The sequence below is a fragment of the Leptodactylus fuscus genome, chromosome 5 (assembly GCF_031893055.1).
Source record: "Leptodactylus fuscus isolate aLepFus1 chromosome 5, aLepFus1.hap2, whole genome shotgun sequence".
Classification (NCBI taxonomy): Eukaryota; Metazoa; Chordata; class Amphibia; order Anura; family Leptodactylidae; genus Leptodactylus; species Leptodactylus fuscus.
The window spans coordinates 35,466,045-35,485,767 of NC_134269.1; the positions used below are offsets into that span (position 1 = coordinate 35,466,045).

The 19,723-nt window shown below is 44.5% G+C and overlaps 2 protein-coding genes across 2 annotated transcripts in view; one reads left to right on the forward strand and one right to left on the reverse strand.

Annotated features, from left to right (window-relative positions):
* Positions 1–4,963: 4,963 nt before the first annotated feature.
* Positions 4,964–17,443, forward strand: LOC142202609 (oxaloacetate tautomerase fahd2, mitochondrial-like). The gene is made up of 8 exons (XM_075272810.1): positions 4,964–5,048; positions 7,840–8,103; positions 8,680–8,896; positions 11,012–11,071; positions 12,674–12,836; positions 13,254–13,362; positions 15,351–15,438; positions 17,021–17,443. The coding sequence occupies exons 2-8, from the start codon at positions 7,844–7,846 to the stop codon at positions 17,081–17,083; spliced, it is 960 nt and encodes a 319-aa protein (XP_075128911.1). The 5' UTR covers positions 4,964–5,048; positions 7,840–7,843; the 3' UTR covers positions 17,084–17,443.
* The window catches only part of GPAT2 (glycerol-3-phosphate acyltransferase 2, mitochondrial), a 45,588-nt gene continuing 43,275 nt past the window's right edge, over positions 17,411–19,723 (reverse strand). Inside the window, exon 21 of the mRNA XM_075272809.1 lies at positions 17,411–17,530. Coding sequence (XP_075128910.1) covers positions 17,411–17,530 — 120 coding nt within the window. The remainder of the gene's footprint in view (positions 17,531–19,723) is intronic.

Genomic DNA, 19,723 nt, shown 5'->3' on the forward strand with positions numbered 1-19,723 from the left:
ACCTGGAGCCGTCTTCTTCATCCACGCCTCCTCTTCCTGCGATGTCCTCGGGTCCCGTCTTCCTCCGGTGCTCGCGAACTGACATTGCTAAAAAAAAAATGGCCTGGGCGCATGCGCAGTAGCATGCTGCTTCTACTACGGCTACTGCGCGTGCGCCCAGGCCATTTTTTTTTTTTTTAGCAATGTCAGTTCACGAGCGCCGGAGGAAGACGGGACCCGAGGACATCGCAGGAAGAGGAGGCGTGGATGAAGAAGACGGCGGACCCTGAATGCCCGCCCAGTGTGCACGATGGGTAAGTTGATCACATTCTTTTTTAGGGTATTATTTTAAAACTAGGGGGTAGTTTAATATAACTTTAGCGGTGCCTGAATAGCCTTTTTAAAGGCTATTCACGCATATGTGGGGCTCTATCAGCATGATTTCGCTGATAGAGCCCCTTTAATACCAAAGAGTGCCAATACTTTTGGCCAACACTGTAAGTATTAGAATTTTTTTTTTGGTAAATGCCTTAGGGCTAGTTCACACGTGGGCAAAGGGGAGGTTTTTGACAGCGGAATTCGCTTCAAAAACCTCTCCTTTAACATGGTGGTCTATGTAAACCACTAGCTTTTTTTTTCCTCCTAGCGTTTTCCGCCTGAAGAAGCGACATGACCTTTCTTCAGGCGGAAAACGCCTGAAGAATTGCATAGAAGTGAATGGGAGGCGAAAACCGCGCGGTAAAGAAACGCGCGGTTTTTTGCACAGAAAACCGTGCGGTTTTTTGCAAAAAAACGCGCGGTTTTCGCCTGCAGTTTCTATAGCACATATAGGAAAAAAAAAACCTAGCGAAAACCGCTAGCGAAAACCGCGTCAAAAACCTCGTCAAAAACCGCGTGGAATGCAAAAAACAGCGTCAAAAAAACTCCCCGAGGTTTTTTACCTCGCACAAATAAGCTAGGCGGTTTTCACGTGTGAACTGACCCTTAGATGGGCAGGTCTACCCCGCATTCACATGAATGAGCTTCAGCCATGAATGTCCGCCAGATTTACTGGCCTGAACAGTACGGCAGGAGAGGGACTTCTAGCAGTATAGTCATCTATGATAGTAGGGACTCCTAGCAGTATAGTCATCTATGATAGTAGGGACTTCTAGCAGTATAGTTATCTATGATAGTAGGGACTCCTAGCAGTATACTATCTATGATAGTAGGGACTCCTGGCAGTATAGTCATCTATGATAGTAGGGACTCCTAGCAGTATAGTCATCTATGATAGTAGGGACTCCTAGCAGTATAGTCATCTATGATAGTAGGGACTCCTAGCAGTATAGTCATCTATGATAGTAGGGACTCCTGGAAGTATAGTTATCTATGATAGTAGGGACTCCTAGCACTATAGTCATCTATGATAGTAGGGACTCCTAGCAGTATAGTCATCTATGATAGTAGGGACTCCTAGCAGTATAGTCATCTATGATAGTAGGGACTCCTAGCAGTATAGTCATCTATGATAGTAGGGACTCCTAGCAGTATAGTCATCTATGATAGTAGGGACTCCTGGAAGTATAGTTATCTATGATAGTAGGGACTCCTAGCACTATAGTCATCTATGATAGTAGGGACTCCTAGCAGTATAGTCATCTATGATAGTAGGGACTCCTAGCAGTATAGTCATCTATGATAGTAGGGACTTCTAGCAGTATAGTCATCTATGATAGTAGGGACTCCTAGCAGTATACTATCTATGATAGTAGGGACTCCTAGCAGTATAGGTATCTATGATAGTAGGGACTCCTAGCAGTATAGTCATCTATGATAGTAGGGACTCCTAGCAGTATAGTCATCTATGATAGTAGGGACTCCTAGCAGTATAGTCATCTATGATAGTAGGGACTCCTAGCAGTATAGTCATCTATGATAGTAGGGACTCCTAGCAGTATAGTCATCTATGATAGTAGGGACTCCTGGAAGTATAGTTATCTATGATAGTAGGGACTCCTAGCACTATAGTCATCTATGATAGTAGGGACTCCTAGCAGTATAGTCATCTATGATAGTAGGGACTCCTAGCAGTATAGTCATCTATGATAGTAGGGACTCCTAGCAGTATAGTCATCTATGATAGTAGGGACTCCTAGCAGTATAGTCATCTATGATAGTAGGGACTCCTGGAAGTATAGTTATCTATGATAGTAGGGACTCCTAGCACTATAGTCATCTATGATAGTAGGGACTCCTAGCAGTATAGTCATCTATGATAGTAGGGACTCCTAGCAGTATAGGTATCTATGATAGTAGGGACTCCTAGCAGTATAGTCATCTATGATAGTAGGGACTTCTAGCAGTATAGTCATCTATGATAGTAGGGACTCCTAGCAGTATACTATCTATGATAGTAGGGACTCCTGGCAGTATAGTCATCTATGATAGTAGGGACTCCTAGCAGTATAGTCATCTATGATAGTAGGGACTCCTAGCAGTATAGTCATCTATGATAGTAGGGACTCCTAGCAGTATAGTCATCTATGATAGTAGGGACTCCTGGAAGTATAGTTATCTATGATAGTAGGGACTCCTAGCACTATAGTCATCTATGATAGTAGGGACTCCTAGCAGTATAGTCATCTATGATAGTAGGGACTCCTAGCAGTATAGTCATCTATGATAGTAGGGACTCCTAGCAGTATAGTCATCTATGATAGTAGGGACTCCTAGCAGTATAGTCATCTATGATAGTAGGGACTCCTGGAAGTATAGTTATCTATGATAGTAGGGACTCCTAGCACTATAGTCATCTATGATAGTAGGGACTCCTAGCAGTATAGTCATCTATGATAGTAGGGACTCCTAGCAGTATAGGTATCTATGATAGTAGGGACTCCTAGCAGTATAGTCATCTATGATAGTAGGGACTCCTAGCAGTATAGTCATCTATGATAGTAGGGACTCCTAGCAGTATAGTCATCTATGATAGTAGGGACTTCTAGCAGTATAGTCATCTATGATAGTAGGGACTCCTAGCAGTATACTATCTATGATAGTAGGGACTCCTAGCAGTATAGGTATCTATGATAGTAGGGACTCCTGGCAGTATAGTCATCTATGATAGTAGGGACTCCTAGCAGTATAGTCATCTATGATAGTAGGGACTCCTAGCAGTATAGTCATCTATGATAGTAGGGACTCCTAGCAGTATACTATCTATGATAGTAGGGACTCCTAGCAGTATAGTCATCTATGATAGTAGGGACTCCTAGCAGTATAGTCATCTATGATAATAGGGACTTCTAGCAGTATAGTCATCTATGATAGTAGGGACTTCTAGCAGTATAGTCATCTATGATAGTAGGGACTCCTAGCAGTATAGTCATCTATGATAGTAGGGACTCCTAGCAGTATAGTCATCTATGATAGTAGGGACTCCTAGCAGTATAGTCATCTATGATAGTAGGGACTTCTAGCAGTATAGTCATCTATGATAGTAGGGACTCCTAGCAGTATAGTCATCTATGATAGTAGGGACTCCTAGCAGTATAGTCATCTATGATAGTAGGGACTCCTGGCAGTATAGTTATCTATGATAGTAGGGACTCCTGGCAGTATAGTTATCTATGATAGTAGGGACTCCTGGCAGTATAGTCATCTATGATAGTAGGGACTCCTAGCAGTATAGTCATCTATGATAGTAGGGACTCCTAGCAGTATAGTCATCTATGATAGTAGGGACTCCTAGCAGTATAGTCATCTATGATAGTAGGGACTCCTGGAAGTATAGTTATCTATGATAGTAGGGACTCCTAGCACTATAGTCATCTATGATAGTAGGGACTCCTAGCAGTATAGTCATCTATGATAGTAGGGACTCCTAGCAGTATAGTCATCTATGATAGTAGGGACTCCTAGCAGTATAGTCATCTATGATAGTAGGGACTCCTAGCAGTATAGTCATCTATGATAGTAGGGGCTCCAGACAGTAGAATTATAGGGTGTTTTTTGGTACCAATAAAGTTCCAAGTTTGATAACATTTTGGTAAGCACGGTGTTTGTGCATTAGGCCATCCTGGTTCACTGTCTGGTTGTCCAAGGATCCCAAGGACCTGTTGGTCGTTCCTTTCTTTAATTTAAATATGTCAGACAAACCCTTTAACTGAGATTCACAGCCGTATGGATCTTGAGTATTTCCAGGTGGTGTCCTGTACATTTTTTTTCACCCTGAAATACAAGCCATCGCCAGCACCCAATGACAACCAAAGTTCCCCCATAAACAGAGCGACCCCATTATACAGTATGTTATGCCATAGTTGCCTTGGCTGATTTTGTCAGAGAAAGCCACTACTGTGGGCGGCAGAGACAAGAAAACGCCATTCACGAGCCACTTCCACTCCATCAGCAGAGACTGGAGATATTCCGTCCATGGCAGGAGCCAGTCAGCGCCCAATACTGCCACTGCCATGGTGTGTCTGACCTTCCGAAATCTTTAGTTGACCCCCCCCCCCCCCCCCCAAGAGACAGAGTTGCCAACTATGTCGTAACATCCAACATGGTATGGAAAAGGGGTAAGAAACATTTTGTGATGCCATTGTGTCCCTGTAACAAAGCCCACCATACTGTCCCCGGCCACAGTTACCCCCATACCAGTGCTGGCCACACCGTAACCACTACAGGACTCAGTGGCGCCATCCACTGCAGAACCAGTGGCAGTGTGTGCCCACAGTAGGGTTACAGGGCCCCCATATCGCAGTATACAGTACCAGTCAGAGACCCCATACTGTGTCCCGCAGAAAAACACACTGCAACAATGCCACCAGAATACAGTATTACACCCATAGACATGGCCGAACTATCAGTGAGTAGCCTGTGCTATACAGAGGTGACAGGACAGCGCGCCATTCACCCGACATACAAACAAATCAAAGGGCGGCTTAATCATTTGTCCGTTTTGAATAAAGTTATTTTGGATGCAGTGCATGCCGGGAGATGTAGTTTACACGCGGTGTCATAAGACTGAGCTCGCCTCGTCCATACCGGAAGACACTGGGGTTCGTCTTGGGCTGTCCCTCTGGAAACAGGTTTCTGGCTCTTGTGTATGACATTGTTAGCTGTGACTGTATATAGTGTCCTGTATAGAACTGTATACAGATCTCAGGGCTGGATATCATGTCCTCTGTCTGACATATGTGCTATACATGTCTCTATGGTCATACACCAGTATGGTTGTTGTACAGACTGTGCAGCTTTGTTCTTCTGCAACTTGCGCAGTTTTGTTGCAGTGTAACAGACATTTCAATGGATAGTATGTAAAGAGTTAATCACAAGAACTAAGTGCGTAAAGTTACTTGTATGACTGACCCACAACTGACTAACATTGTACATAGCCCTAAGGATAAAGCTGTAGGGCAAAGTGGGCTCATGGCAGGGGGCACCTGATAGTGACCTGATCTGTGACAGCCGGGCACCCACCTGCCCAATGAGCTGCAAAGCACCTGCGCCAAAACATGGCCCTGCAGAGTAAGGAACGGTGAAGGCGGCAGCCAAGAGACGGGTTATTAAGATGTGAAACTAGTGGGCACCCACCATACAATACCTCATTGTGGACCCTAGGGCACCCTGGGCAGTCACTGTGCACAGAGCCTAACCCTGATTTTTGTCAGACTATGAATAAGCATTTTATCATTGGGATACATTTTCTAAAATTTGGAACGGTGGTATATATTGTATATCACCTGTAGGGTCCTATTGTAAAAATAAAACCCAAACATACAAATATAGTATACATTGGATATGTGTTACATATATATGCTGGATATTTTCTCTGGTGTATATAATGTGTACAGAGTCTTAAGTGACCTTGGAAAGGTAGATCACCAGTGATTATACAGGAAAGTACTTACAAGGGGTTTCCAATTGCCCGTATATGTAAGCTCTTGATATTAGGGGAGGGGGCAGACTGAACTGGCATCAGGGGGAGTTGGTTCTGATCATGTGACCAGGGAGGGTGGGTCAGCCAGTGTCTGCCGGATCGGTAGTCTTAACTCCCCAGAAAACCCATTTAGGCTGAGGCCCCATGTAGCACTACGGGAAAAAACCTGATGGAAACGCAGAAAGTTGTGCAAAACGATGCACTTAGTGACGGTCATAAACAGGGGACCCCATTGTATGTAACAAGGACCGTTGGGTATTTTTTGTTCTCTTCCTGACCTCGCTAGGTGAAAAAGTTGTCAAATGGACTCCGTGCTGGTGTCATATGTGAACGTAGTCTAAAAGAGGTTTTCCAGTACTGACGGCCTTCCTTTAGTTTCCAGTGAGGAAGCCAAAGTTCTTTTCGCCAGGACTGTTGGACAACCACCGATCTAAGATTGGTGACCTATGAATATGTAACCTATATGATAGTATTTATTATTATTTATTTTGCTTACTTATATAGCGCCATCATATTCTGCAGCGCTTTACAGATATTGTCAGTCACTGTCCCATATAAGGCTCACAATCTACAGTCCCTATCAGTATGTTTTTGGTGTGTGGGAGGAAACCCACACAAACACGGGGAGAACATACAAACTCCTTGCAGATGTCATCCTCGGCAGGATTCAAACCCAGGACTCCAGCGCTGCACGGCTGCAGTGCTAACCGCTGAACCACCGTATTGCTGGAAAACCCATTTAGGATGGAGCCACACAGGATAGAGTGTTTCCCTGAATAGCGCCAGGAGCGGTGCTTATGCCTGTAGCAAACAATGGCATCAATTTATATAGAACATATAGAAATCTCAGCCAGTGTCCAGATCCTGTATGTCACAGTGGCTAAGCTGCTGCATTTACTATCCGTTCCCAGCCTTATAGGTGTCACAGCAGATCCCCTTAATAAAGCTGAGTTCACACAGTTTTAGGGTCAGGAATCCACCTCCACATCAGCCTCCAAAAAAACCCCTTCCCAACAGAACTCTATTGGGAGGCGTTTTTTGGAGGCTGATTTTGAGGCAGATTTCTTACCAAAAAACTCTGGGTGAAGGTGTATGCACAGGAGGCATCAATGTGGTGCCAGAACATTGTACCTTTACTGATCACAGAGCGGCAGCTAAACCTCCCATACGGTAGAATTCGGGTGTCTTGTCCCAGTTTTCAGTAGACCTGCACTGCTAACTCAGTGTTAATAAGTTACTATGGAGTCTGTGCAGGAATTTGCTGAGTCTGCTGTTATTCAGTAGTGTCAGGACAAGAATACATGGACTTTACTGGTAGGAGCTGCATAGATCGAATATAGGACCAGGTTGGGAAACCGGGTGAGAGAAACTTTCCAGGTTACGGTAGATTCTAAAGGTAAGAGAAACACAAAGGAAATCTTTCACCTCGTCTGGATATTAGCTTGGTGTGTGACATCTGTCCTGCCAAGGGGTTGGGGAAGTAACCTGTGAAGAAAGTGCTGTAAAGTAAGAATACTTACAGAAATCAAAATCTAAATCCCATCAATATTTGTGACCTTTGCCCTTTGGAGGAGGAGTCCTGGACGTGATGATACGGCCCCCGCAGAGCCCTGATCGCAACATCATCCAGTCTGTCTGGGATTACATGAAGAGAAAGAAGGATTGGAGCAATCCTATATACACAGATCAGCGCTTAGTTTCCCATAATAACAGGATGGCCGCATCTTAGGGACATATAAGGGTATACTGACATACATCAGCCATAGGGTCCTTATGTAAATGAATGGGAGTCTAAGAGGATCTTTTCTTGGCCTTCATTGGATGAATAGAGCCTGGACTGGTAAACCGCTGTATCCTAATAGAGTATATACAAGCCCTATGTCTTCGCTGTCATCTGTATAGTGTCCCCATTTTTAAATAACTTCTCTCTTTCTTGATAGGTTGATGTCGGGGTTCGTCCAGAGTATCCTACAAGCAGTCCAGCATCACTCTGTCCGTATCTTGCCCCGGAGAGGCATATCCCGCTTTTCTCCACTGAAAATGAGGCTAATTCAGTTTCAGAGCTCAGCGTCTGCAGGTCGGAGGATTGGATTAGAGCTGGATGGAGAGAAGGTCATTGACCTAAACGCCTTTGACTCATCACTGCCATGTGGGATGAAAGAATTCCTAGAAGGTGGTGAAGCGACATTACAGATCGCTAAGAGGTATACAGTGATGTCTACCAGGTTTATAGTGTATAACATAGCCGTGTAGCTGTGATTTTCCAACTTTTATCATCATGATATTCTTAGATCCAACATTATTTCTTAATTTAACTTAATTGAAACGTCTCCCTTTCGTTGCAAACCGTCTAAATACATAGTCATCAGGATAAATGATAAAATTCTATCAGCCTGCAGCCACCACTAGAGGGAGCATAAGACCACACTGTATACAGTTCATACAGTAAAGAAATCCTACCAGGAGGATGTAGGCCTTTATACCGCCATCACCTGTTATCCAGGGTGGTTGACCATAATATTCCTCTACATATCCTGGCCAGCGTGGCATAATGTAGAAAGTCATGTGGGTGGGGCTTGTCCAAAAATCTAGATGGGAAGATGATTGCAACTAGACACAGCTATAATTGGTAGCAATTACTTGGTAGATGTGCCCCAAGGTTTTTTTTTAAATTTTTTAGGGGTGCTGAGTCTGAAATGTTTGGGAAATACTGTAGTAGACGATAGCGATCTATGTCCTCCTTTCCTATCTTCTTGCTGACGTCGCTCATTGTCTTTCAGGGCCCTGGATTCCGGTCAGCACATCCTGAGCCGCTCCCAGCTCTCAGTCTTGGCTCCCATTACTAATCCTGAGAAGGTTATTTGTATTGGGATGAACTACGTTGATCACTGTCTGGAGCAAAATGTCCCTGTTCCAAAAGAACCCATCATCTTCAGCAAGTTCCCCAGCTCCATTGTTGGTCCATACGACTCTATTGTCCTTCCTTCAGAAAGCCAGGTGCCTGAGGGGATTGTAAGAGGGCAAAAATGTGATACCACAAATACTTGGGAGTCCAGGAATTTATTTTTTATGGCCTAGCTTTAGGATTGGCTATAAATATCTGATCAATGGGGGACTGACTGGCACTTGAACGGTCAGCTATAGGATGGTACACACTGAACACAACATGGGGCCAGAAGCAGAGGCCTCCATGCTCTCTATAGTGGCCAGGCGCCAGTAATGCAGTATGTACACGGACCTGTGTATAGTTTGGGTATTGGAAGTGGGCCCCATACAGCTGATCCATGCGGAAGCCTCATTAAAAAAAAATAAATTCCTGGACAAGCCCATTAACTAATAGATATATCTGAGAATATGGGAGATGTAACACCAGCATAGAGGACATCAAAATGTAATGGTATGGAAAAATATTTAAGGGATGTCATCACTCTGTGTCACGGGTTTACAGGACCCCCGAGTATAATAATAGGAGCCCCAGGGGAGGTGAGAGAACATAATAAACAATGTTACTTACCTCTCCGGGATCCGATGTCAATCTGACAATGCTGCAGCCCAGGCCCCACCCACAAGGCCCCGCCCACAAGTCCGTGTGCTTGCCGCGCACTGCCGGCACAAATTATGTGGACAGAAAAGTAGACGGTGAACTACTTTCCTGCCCGGATGATCCCTGCAGATATCTGGTGGCAAGCACATGGACCCCATTATAGTCTATGGGATCCGTGTGCTTTTACTGCAACAGTGTTTGCACTTGCGTTTGGTATTCCATTCAGGGGGGTTCCCATGCAGACTCACCCAGACAGAAGCCAAACGTTGATGTGAACAAGGGGTGAGACTGCTTGATATACCCCTGGGGTGCACATACCCCACTGCTATAGCAGACATGGCTGTGCCCAGGACACCAAACAGTTTTTTTTTTGTTTTTTTTAAAGAGGACCTTTCATCAGATTGGGCACAGGCAGTTCTATATACTGCTGGAAAGCTGACAGTGCGCTGTATTCAGCGCACTGTCGGCTTTCCCGATCTGTGCCGGGTGTAAAGCGCTATCGGTCCCGGTACCGTAGCGCTTTATAGTCGGAAGAGCGTTTCTGACAGTTAGCCAGGGAGGCCCTTCTGCCCAGCAGCGCCTATCGCACTGTACTGTGGAGCGGGGAGGAACATCCCCTCCCCTCCTGATAATACTCGTCTATGGACGAGCTGTGTGAGCAGAGGGAGGGGGCGTTCCTCCCCGCTCACACTGTACAGCGCGATTGGCGCTGCTGGGCAGAAGGGCCTCCCTGGCTAAGTGTCAGAAACGCCCTTCTGACTGTAAAGAGCTACGGTACCGGGACTGATAGCGCTTTACACCCGGCACAGATCGGGAAAGCCGACAGTGCGCTGAATTCAGTGCACTGTCAGCTTTCCAGCAGTATATAAAACTGCATGTGTGCAATCTGATGAAAGGTCCTCTTTAAGTGAATCCCATCCACACAGTGTAGAAAAATACCTGCAGCAGACATACTGCGATTTCCTAAACCGTTGCATTTTTGGAAATCGCAGCATGTCAATTATACCTATGGAAGTGCCAGCGGTTTCCCTATAGGTATAAATTAAAGCAGGACATCTGCAAAGGAAAGCTTTGCAGACTCTGTGGAAAAAAAATGGCAAAGTGTTACTGCCGTGATTTTTCCTGCAGCGCATTTTCGCTACAGCGAGTACCAGTAGACTTTTTAATACAATGATGTACATAGCACAATCCCATAGCATGTCCATTTCTGCAGCAAGATTTCACCAAAGATAGAAATCAGCAGGATTCCTGCGGCGATCCCAAATGAATTCTGCTGCCAAAAACACCATATTTTAAGTGATCCAAACCCACTGATGGATTTTATTCAACAGAAAATCCGCAAAATCATCTCTTGGGAACCCAGCCTTGGGGAGGGGGTCTAGTAGCACCAACTTCATCTGGTACAGGCACAGTTTATTTCATATAATATACTGAAACTGTTTACTAGTGGGTGAGGGGTCTTACATCACAATCACGCCTCCTCCTAGTTTCCCCACTAGATGGCACTGTTACATTGTCCATATATTATGTACATTCAGTGCTAATGTTATTATTCTGTTCTCTTACAGCAAGTGGATTGGGAAGTGGAACTTGCCTTTGTCATAGGAAAAAAGGGGAAAAACATCAAGGTAAAGTTTACAAAAAAAATAGTCGTCGCATCAATTTTTAACTATAAACATAATTCTGAAATGATACTTAAAAAGACGTGCCCAGAAAAATGGATCCCAACTTCAGATTTTTAGGCAGCGTATCCTGACTCATACTCTTATTAAGAGTGGTGCAACGCTCTGCAGTCTTACCAATGTAGGCACTGGCGAAAGGTAAGGCAGAACTACTAAAAGGCTCCAATCTCATAAGGGTAAGTTCACACAGAGTTTTTTGGACAGGACTTTGAGGCCGTATTCCGCCTCAGGTTCCCGTGTGTACTTACCCTGATAGCACTGGTGCACAGTGGGAGGTCCCCTGCTCCAAAAATTAAGGAGAACCTTTTATGTCCTCGGAGATGGGCTGTATTTAGTATATACTGCTATAATACTGTCCATTTCTAAGGGCTTCTTTAAAAGGAGTTGTGCTGTTAAAGACACTTATCTCCTATCTTGTGGATGGGGGTCCAAAAGTCCCTCTAAAGCCTCCGTGTGAATGGAGCACCAATGTGCTTGCACTCCATTTATTTCTATGGAGGGGCCGGATATTACAGTGCTGGCATCCCCACAGAAGTGGATGGAGAATCAGTCACTCAAGCACAAGGAGGGACTCTTGGTCCACCATTCTCTTGATCACTGGGGGACCCCACAGTTTGTCCTCCAGCAACCGGACACTTCTCCCCTGTGGATAGAGAATAAGTGTCATTAATGGCACAACCCCTTTACATCCATGCTAGTCAGGGACTGGCCTAGTTTTCAGGTATGACTTGCACCAGTTTTCTGACATGAGTTACAGTAAATCTGTTGGGCCGCCTTGATCCACCCCCCGTCCACATGATCGAACCAAAATTTATAAAGGCATGGTTGGGTGATTTTGGTTTGGAAGAAGTTGACTGGCTGCACAAAGCCCTGACCTCAACTTCAGGATGCACTAGGATGGAGATTATGAGCCAGGCCTTAGGTTTTACATCAGTGTCTGGTCTCATAAATGCTCTTCTGGAGGAATGTGCAAAAATCTTGTAGAAAGACTTCCCAGGAGGGTGAAGGCTGTTTTAGGCTAAGGCCCCACTGGACGATTCACAGCTATAAAGCTTTGCGGGAAAACCCATTGTGATTCTTCCCGTAGCGTTTTGAACAGAAAGTTTGCAGAGTTTTCCTCCGCCATGGACTTTCTGTTATAATTATATCTACGGGAAAGCTGCCGGCGTTTCCGTAGATATAATTGACATGCTGCGATTTCCAAAACCACGCCGATTTTGGAAATTGTAGTATGTCCGCGCTGCGGTTTTAAACGCAAAATGGGCATGGGATTCCCATGAATCCCATCCACTTTGCAGTTACTGTAAAACGCCACGGCCCGTGGGGCCCCGACCTCAGCAACAGAAAGGGAAGTAATGTCCTGATACTTTGTCCCTATAGTTTGTAGGAGAACTAAGTTTCTGAAGCAGAATATCCAAAAATCTATAAATCATTGGCTAGGATCTAGTGCCTCGTATCAGTCAGGAGAGGGCCTACCTCGGGGTATTGTGCTGCCACCATGTGGTGTGGAGGTGAAGGCTGTGAAGACCATTTCCATTGTGTCCACAGGAGCAGGACGCAATGGAGCACGTGGCTGGATTTACTGTGGCTCATGACGTAAGCGCTCGCGACTGGCAGATGTCAAAGAATGGCAAGCAATGGCTGCTGGGTAAAACATTTGACACTTTCTGTCCAATGGGCCCAGCGCTTGTAACTAAAGACGCTATATCAGGTACTTGATCATTTTTATATAAAGAACATTTTAGCAACTAAATCAGTTAGGAAAAAATCACAATATTTGGAGCGTGGCAAACTTTCACCAAAATTGTGCTGCCTTTCTCCTTTTTCAAGACTACTTATGGCGGTTTTCAGCAGGTTTTTTGCCACTCCAGTTACTGTGAAACTACAATTCCCAGCATGCATCATACATCTCTATGGGAGTTCCAACATTAGAGCAAATATGCCTGCTTGAAGTTGTAGTTTCACACCATCTGGAGCTCTGACGGTTGCCTACTCCTGGGGCAAACAGTCCAAAAATACATCCGATTTATCATCCATTGTCAGCCACTGTGATAAATCTGGCGCAGTTTATGTAGGGTTTCTTTTAGAAACCGTACTGTGTGACTAACCACGTTCCTCTCCTTCCCAGACCCCCATAACCTTGGAATCCGTTGTCGAGTGAATGGGAACCTCGTCCAGGACAGTAACACAAACCAGATGGTCTTCAAGACGGAAGCACTTATCGCCTGGGTCTCCAAGTGAGGATTTACTCATAAACCATAGGCCAAGTATAGTAAAATCTCTGTGTTCTGAACACTGCGGGGTGAAAGCTAATGCTCTTCACCTTTGCCCTGTGCCAGTACATTAGGAAACGACAGACGCTACGGCATACGTGGCAATTTGCATGTTCCTCTTCATGATGTATGAATCATGGCATGAAGGGTTTTTTTTTTTTTTGAGAGGAAAAGCTTTAATAATCTTCTGTTCGTCATTTTATTACTGCAAGGATGTGCTGGATAGGGATGACGTGGGAAGCTCTGAGGAGCAGAGAAGAGTCCAAATCCAAGGGCACATTTATAGACTGTCAGATATGGAGTTGAATGTATTGGGCCATCATCTGTGCCTGTTTTTACCTTGTCTCCAAGGAGTCCAGACCATGCACCAGATATATGTTCCAAATGTGTACACTAAGCAGATGGTCCAAGGCATCAATGTGCGAACTCCTATTAGTCAAGTTAAAGGGGTTGTACACTCGCTGAGAAGAACTGGTTTTCTAGGGCCTTAATTGAAAAAAAATCACCTGTAGTGGTCCATTTATGAGATGCACAGTGCAGCGCCTACCTGACTCCACCCATCGCTTAGCTTAGGCTGAGTGTACACAGGGTTTTTTGGTCCAGAAACTGAGGTGGAGGCCGCCTTGTTTCCAGACCAAAAAACAGGTAGCCGTGACTGGATGCCGGTGCAGTGCATCGGCATCCAGTCGCGCACTCCGCTCCGGATTAGGCCCAATGAATGGGCCTAGTCGAGAGGAGGAAGTGTCTTCAGTTGGATTCGCGAGGCAAATCGGCCTGAAGAATGAGCATGTCCGTTCTTTTTTCCGGGAGCCGGAACAAACGGCTCCTGGAAAAAAGAACTGACCAGCTCCCATTGACTTCGGATACTGCCTCAAAATCCTGACCAAAATACCTTGTGTGCAGTCAGCCTTAGGGCCCCTTCACACGGGAGTATACGCTGGCTGATTCTGAACGTGTAAACGTTCCGAATCAGCGGCGTTAAAATAGATCCCATTGCTTTCTATGGGAGCCGGCATACGTGCTCCCCCCATAGAGATGAATGGGCTGCTTTTTTCCAAGGCGCCCTTAGTGTGCTGCTAGGCCCCGCCCCACAGATGGAGTGTGAGTAGTGATGTAGCAGGACTAGCTTGTCATCTGGATCTCTTTGGAGTTGGCCGTTTTTTTTCATCAAACAGGCACTAGCCTGAAACTTTCTGCCTACTTAGTACCTATACTTGTTAAAGGCCAGGGCCCTATATTACGAACACGCAACATTTTGGCCGCGGCGACAAAAAAACGCTGCATTTTACACCACCTGCAAAGTAGATGGGATTCTGGCTAATCCCATCCACACATTGCAGAAAAGCAGATTTTTTTTCTTTTGCTGCGGCTCACTACATGGGACCTTACCCTAAAGGGGTATTCTCATCTCAGGCTGAGCTCCTTACATCAGCCACTTGTGATTGATGATTTATGGAAACAGCTGAATGTGGCCATATACTATTTGTATAACTCCCATACAAGTAACCAGGTGTTATGGAAACAGCACAGTAAGCTGTTTCCATGACAGAGACGTATGGAAACAGCATAGCTTGCAGTGATACGCTGTTTCCGTAACTCCTATATATCTTAAGTAGTGTGGGCAATAAGCCCACATGTAGCCGGATCTGATGAAGGATATTGTACTACATATGGGGTAGGCAACCTTAGCCACTCCAGTTGTTGCAAACTACAACTCCCAGCATGCATACCTGCTCTGCTGTTCTTGGTACTCCCATGAAAGTGAATGGAGCATGTTGAGAGTTGTGGTTTCAGAGCAGCTGGTGTGCCGAAGGTTACTGACCCCCTGCACTACATTGTATAGAGCTGAAGGAACTAGAACTCTAAACCAGGAGGTCTTGAGGAGCTTGTTAACACTGTTTTATAGCCATAGGGTGCATATATACTCTGACCTGTATATATATTCTTCTCAGATTTGTCACGTTAAATCCAGGAGATGTATTTCTCACTGGGACACCTCCTGGAGTCGGCGTATTCAGGAAACCACCAGTATTCCTTAAGGTGAGAGATACATATCACAGAAGGGATAAAGCACCATCTTGTCTTCCAGCTATGCAGAATGGCATACTGGGCCATTAGATTACAATGGATATAATATTGCATTATATAGATCGCACAGTTTTCACCCCTGAGCAGCTGCCTCTGTCTGCCAATGACTTGCATACTAATACTAAAGTAACTAAAGGAGATTTTGCACGTAGTTGAAAGAACAGTGTAGTCACATTCACATATGCTTTAAACAAATGAATAGGACTGTATACAGACCAAACATAAAAGAAGTCTATGGAAATATCTATAATGGTCTATAGAAGTCTATGGAAATGTCAGGCACGCAATCAGTCATTTTAGTCGTAGGGTGCATTTACAAAGTTTTTTCAACCATTAAGGAAATCTACTAAAAACCAAACAAATGTACAATATTTATATCCGCTATTTTTGATCTTGTTGTGGGGACTATTTCCCTGACAGCAGGAAGTGCAGCCCTATAAGTTGTCGCCCACAAATCCAGGGATAACAAATATGTATATGATTTATTAAAATATCTTATGTAACTTAATCTGGTGTATATATGCTCTCCAGAGATCAGTGCTGTTCGGGGGTCCTGACACAGCAGAGAGACCACCCCCCATTCCTCCATGTGTTGGCACATAACCAGTGACGTGCTTAAAGGACACTGCCTGTCTGGTTCAGTTTAGTAGCCAAGTGTCTCTGCATAAGGTGTTATGGAGTAGGGGGCTATGTTAGTTAATGAATTCATTTAGTTAGCCAACCCACCCCCTTGATAAAGGGGTTGTCCACCTTTTAAAACTGATGACTTTAACTTTAGATTGTCAGGGGTCCAAATGCCAGGACCCCAGCAGATCAGCTGTTTCTCATAGCACACAGCTCCTGGCATGTAAACTGTGTTGCTCACTTATCCTACTTTTAGTAGCCGTGGTTAATGGTATAGCAGTGGCGCACCCTAGACTTGAGTGGGGCACCCCTGTGGTTCTGATAACTACCGTGTAAAAGTACAGCGAGTCAGCAGTGCAGCTTAGTCATGTACATAATGTGCTGGGAAACAGCTGATCTGCGAGGGTCTCAACAGTCAGCCCCCTACTGATCTAAAACTGGTGGACTATATTATATTAACCCTTGTAAGCGTATCACCAGTGATGTACAGACCTCTGCCATGTTAGGACTAACACAGGGGTGGAGGGAGCACAGAACCAGTGCTGATAGCCCGACAATGGGGCAGTATTAATAAATGAACTGTATCATATTTACTAACCGACTTTTCTGACCTCGGACAACCCCTTTAATGTCTGTGTAAGCACATTAAATAGAATTACCATATTGAGAACTTCCCTGCCATGCCTATTATTACTATAGATGGGCAAGTCTTACTTTTTTCCCTGGTTATTCTGCTATTCCATTACATAGAGCTTACAAGTCACAAGTAGCATATCATCAGTGAAGGATATACCAATATGGAGTATGTCAGCACTAGATGTATATGGCCATCAGCCCCTCTCCATAGGGTCCTATTGCAGATTCTTCCATATTCGCTGAATGTGTCTTATTCACTGTCTTTACTCTCCAGGCAGGAGATGTGGTTGAATGTGAAATCGATGAGTTGGGGGTGATCAGTAACCCTGTGGTGTGAAGATCTGCACAATACAACGGAGCGATGGATACTGCAGTGAACAACACTTAGGTTTAATAATGAACAAATCACATGTTGTACAGAGAAGACGACGCGTTCCTGCTGCGACAGTCGACTGATGTCTGTACGAAGCAAATCTGATTCACTCATTATCTGGTTTACATCAAGTGCAAATAATCCAAACAGAAAACTAATCAAACTAAACAAAGTGTAACTCACATACATGTAATAACAGCCTAACAAATTTTACCAAAATTTTACTCTCTGACACAGTTGTGTCTTCTGATGTCGCCTCAGTTCTTGGTGAAGGTTACTGATCTCTGCCGTTCATCTCCTGTATATAAATTGCTGGATAAATGACGTCAGTTTCTTGCAGTTTTCCTCCAGATGAAAAGCCTCCGAGAGGTGGAGAACTGACCCGTGACAGCTCGGGGAACACTCAAACACCTACAAATCCAGAATGTACATGGTGGTGTTACTATAGTATATACATATATATACTGCCTACAGTGTATGGGTGCCAAGTAGTTTCATATCTGGGCTATAACACAGGCAACATATAATATACATAGAAGACAAGGAATATCTCAATGAGACAATCCTGACATGTAGTTCTGGGATTACAAGTGGATTCAGATAAATTCTCTGGATTAAACTGACTCCAGACTTGATTCTTAATCTTTTAAGGGTAGTTTGTATGTTAAAGGGGTTGTCCCATCTCAAGGATCCTATCTATACTGCTAGCTAATGTGAATTTAAGACTTTTCCTAAATACATTGCTTAAACAAAACTGCTTTATTTGGGCGCTATCTGAGATTATTCACTTCATTGTTTACACTGTGTTTCCATAACCACGGACCTGGGGATGATCTTATCTCTCTGCCCTGGACAAGTGCCATAGCCCCCCGCTTTCAGGAGGGGGGGGGGGAGCTGAGTGCTCAGAGCAGCTTGTATTTCTGAGCTCTTTATCTCTCCGCCCAGGATAAGTGACGTAGCTCCCTGCTCTCAGGAGGGGAGGGGGAGCTGAGTGCTCAAAGCTTGTATTTCTGAGCTGTTTATCTCCAGCTCTTCCAGTTATAAGTCAGCTGATTGAATTTTGCTGATAAGGGCTGAGACAGGGAGTCCATTATTCACAGTCCTAAAAGTGAGTATATTGCAATATCAACACTTTGAAGGGTCCCCACTTTGTCAAAATAAAAGTAAAACTTAACTTTTAATAACTATAAATATAAAATTGTCCCTCCTCAGTCTCTACTACATAATGAACAACACCCTCTTCTTAGTAATCAGATGGGTGTATCAGAAAACCAATGCAACCACCCTAGTAAGGAAGTAGCTGTTGCTAGGTGGGTCTATACAGATGACCGATATACAACCACCTCCATAACAACTTGTTCATTGGGGGTGCTTTGACTTTATCTGAAAAAAGTGTTGCTAATATTTACCCAATAAAACACTGATACATTGTTAGGACGGTCTTATTTTCTTAGTATCAATACATAAAGAGGGGGGTGAGTAGGTGTCTAACCCTGTTCACATGGGTGGGCAATAAGCAGTCAGTCAATCCACCCTATATCTGTGCCTCACCAATAATGATAAGCTCCCCTTTAGAGTATTAGGTATATAGCCGTTCCTAACTCAAAAACTTCCCCTACGCGTTTCCCTAATCAGTTTAGTTCATCAGGGGGATTTCTGGGGTTAAATGCTGCCTGCAACCGATGTGCGGTTAAAACCGCAGTTCGCGGGACCACAGTGGTTGGCCCCGCTACTTTAGAGACTGACACTGGACGCTGTGTCAGCCCGTGTCTAAATAGAAGGAGACGGGCCGGCTCCACCCAGCATACACGCCCTCCTTCGCCCCGATGCACCAATCCTTGTGCGGCTGGGCGTCCCTTCCCTTACAGGGGGCGTGGTCAATTCCCGGTGCGAGCCGAAGAATGTTTGCGCATGCGCGAACTAAGAATAAAGCACAAGCCTTTCTCTCTGCCGCGATCTTCTGCACATCGGGAGTGTGTCCCGATTAAACCCACTCCTTCTAGGGTGGATTGACTGACTGCTTATTGCCCACCCATGTGAACAGGGTTAGACACCTACTCACCCCCCTCTTTATGTATTGATACTAAGAAAATAAGACCGTCCTAACAATGTATCAGTGTTTTATTGGGTAAATATTAGCAACACTTTTTTCAGATAAAGTCATTGCACCCCCAATGAACAAGTTGTTATGGAGGTGATGTGAATGGAGGTGGTTGTATATCAGTCATCTGTATAGACCCACCTAGCAACAGCTACTTCCTTACTAGGGTGGTTGCATTGGTTTTCTGATACACCCATCTGATTACTAAGAAGAGGGTGTTGTTCATTATGTAGTAGAGACTGAGGAGGGACAATTTTATATTTATAGTTATTAAAAGTTAAGTTTTACTTTTATTTTGACAAAGTGGGGACCCTTCAAAGTGTTGATATTTAGTAGTTTCCCTACACCCTTGTGTATTCATGAGTATATTGCAAGCTGACTCTTGGTCCTGTAGCATGTAAATTTGGGATTCTCATGACCTACCAAATCCAGCTCTGCTACATCAGCTTTATATTCTGCATCTTCCAGTGATACTGTGCTAATTTATTTACAACCATTCCTCA

Excerpts from the sequence above, each read along its gene's own strand:
- LOC142202609 (XM_075272810.1), top strand. The coding sequence starts at position 7,844 with ATGTCGGGGTTCGTCCAGAGTATCCTACAAGCAGTCCAGCATCACTCT. Across the intron at positions 8,897-11,011 it reads TCCTTCCTTCAGAAAGCCAG|CAAGTGGATTGGGAAGTGGA; the intron begins GTGCCTGAGGGG and ends GTTCTCTTACAG. Across the intron at positions 13,363-15,350 it reads CTTATCGCCTGGGTCTCCAA|ATTTGTCACGTTAAATCCAG; the intron begins GTGAGGATTTAC and ends TATTCTTCTCAG.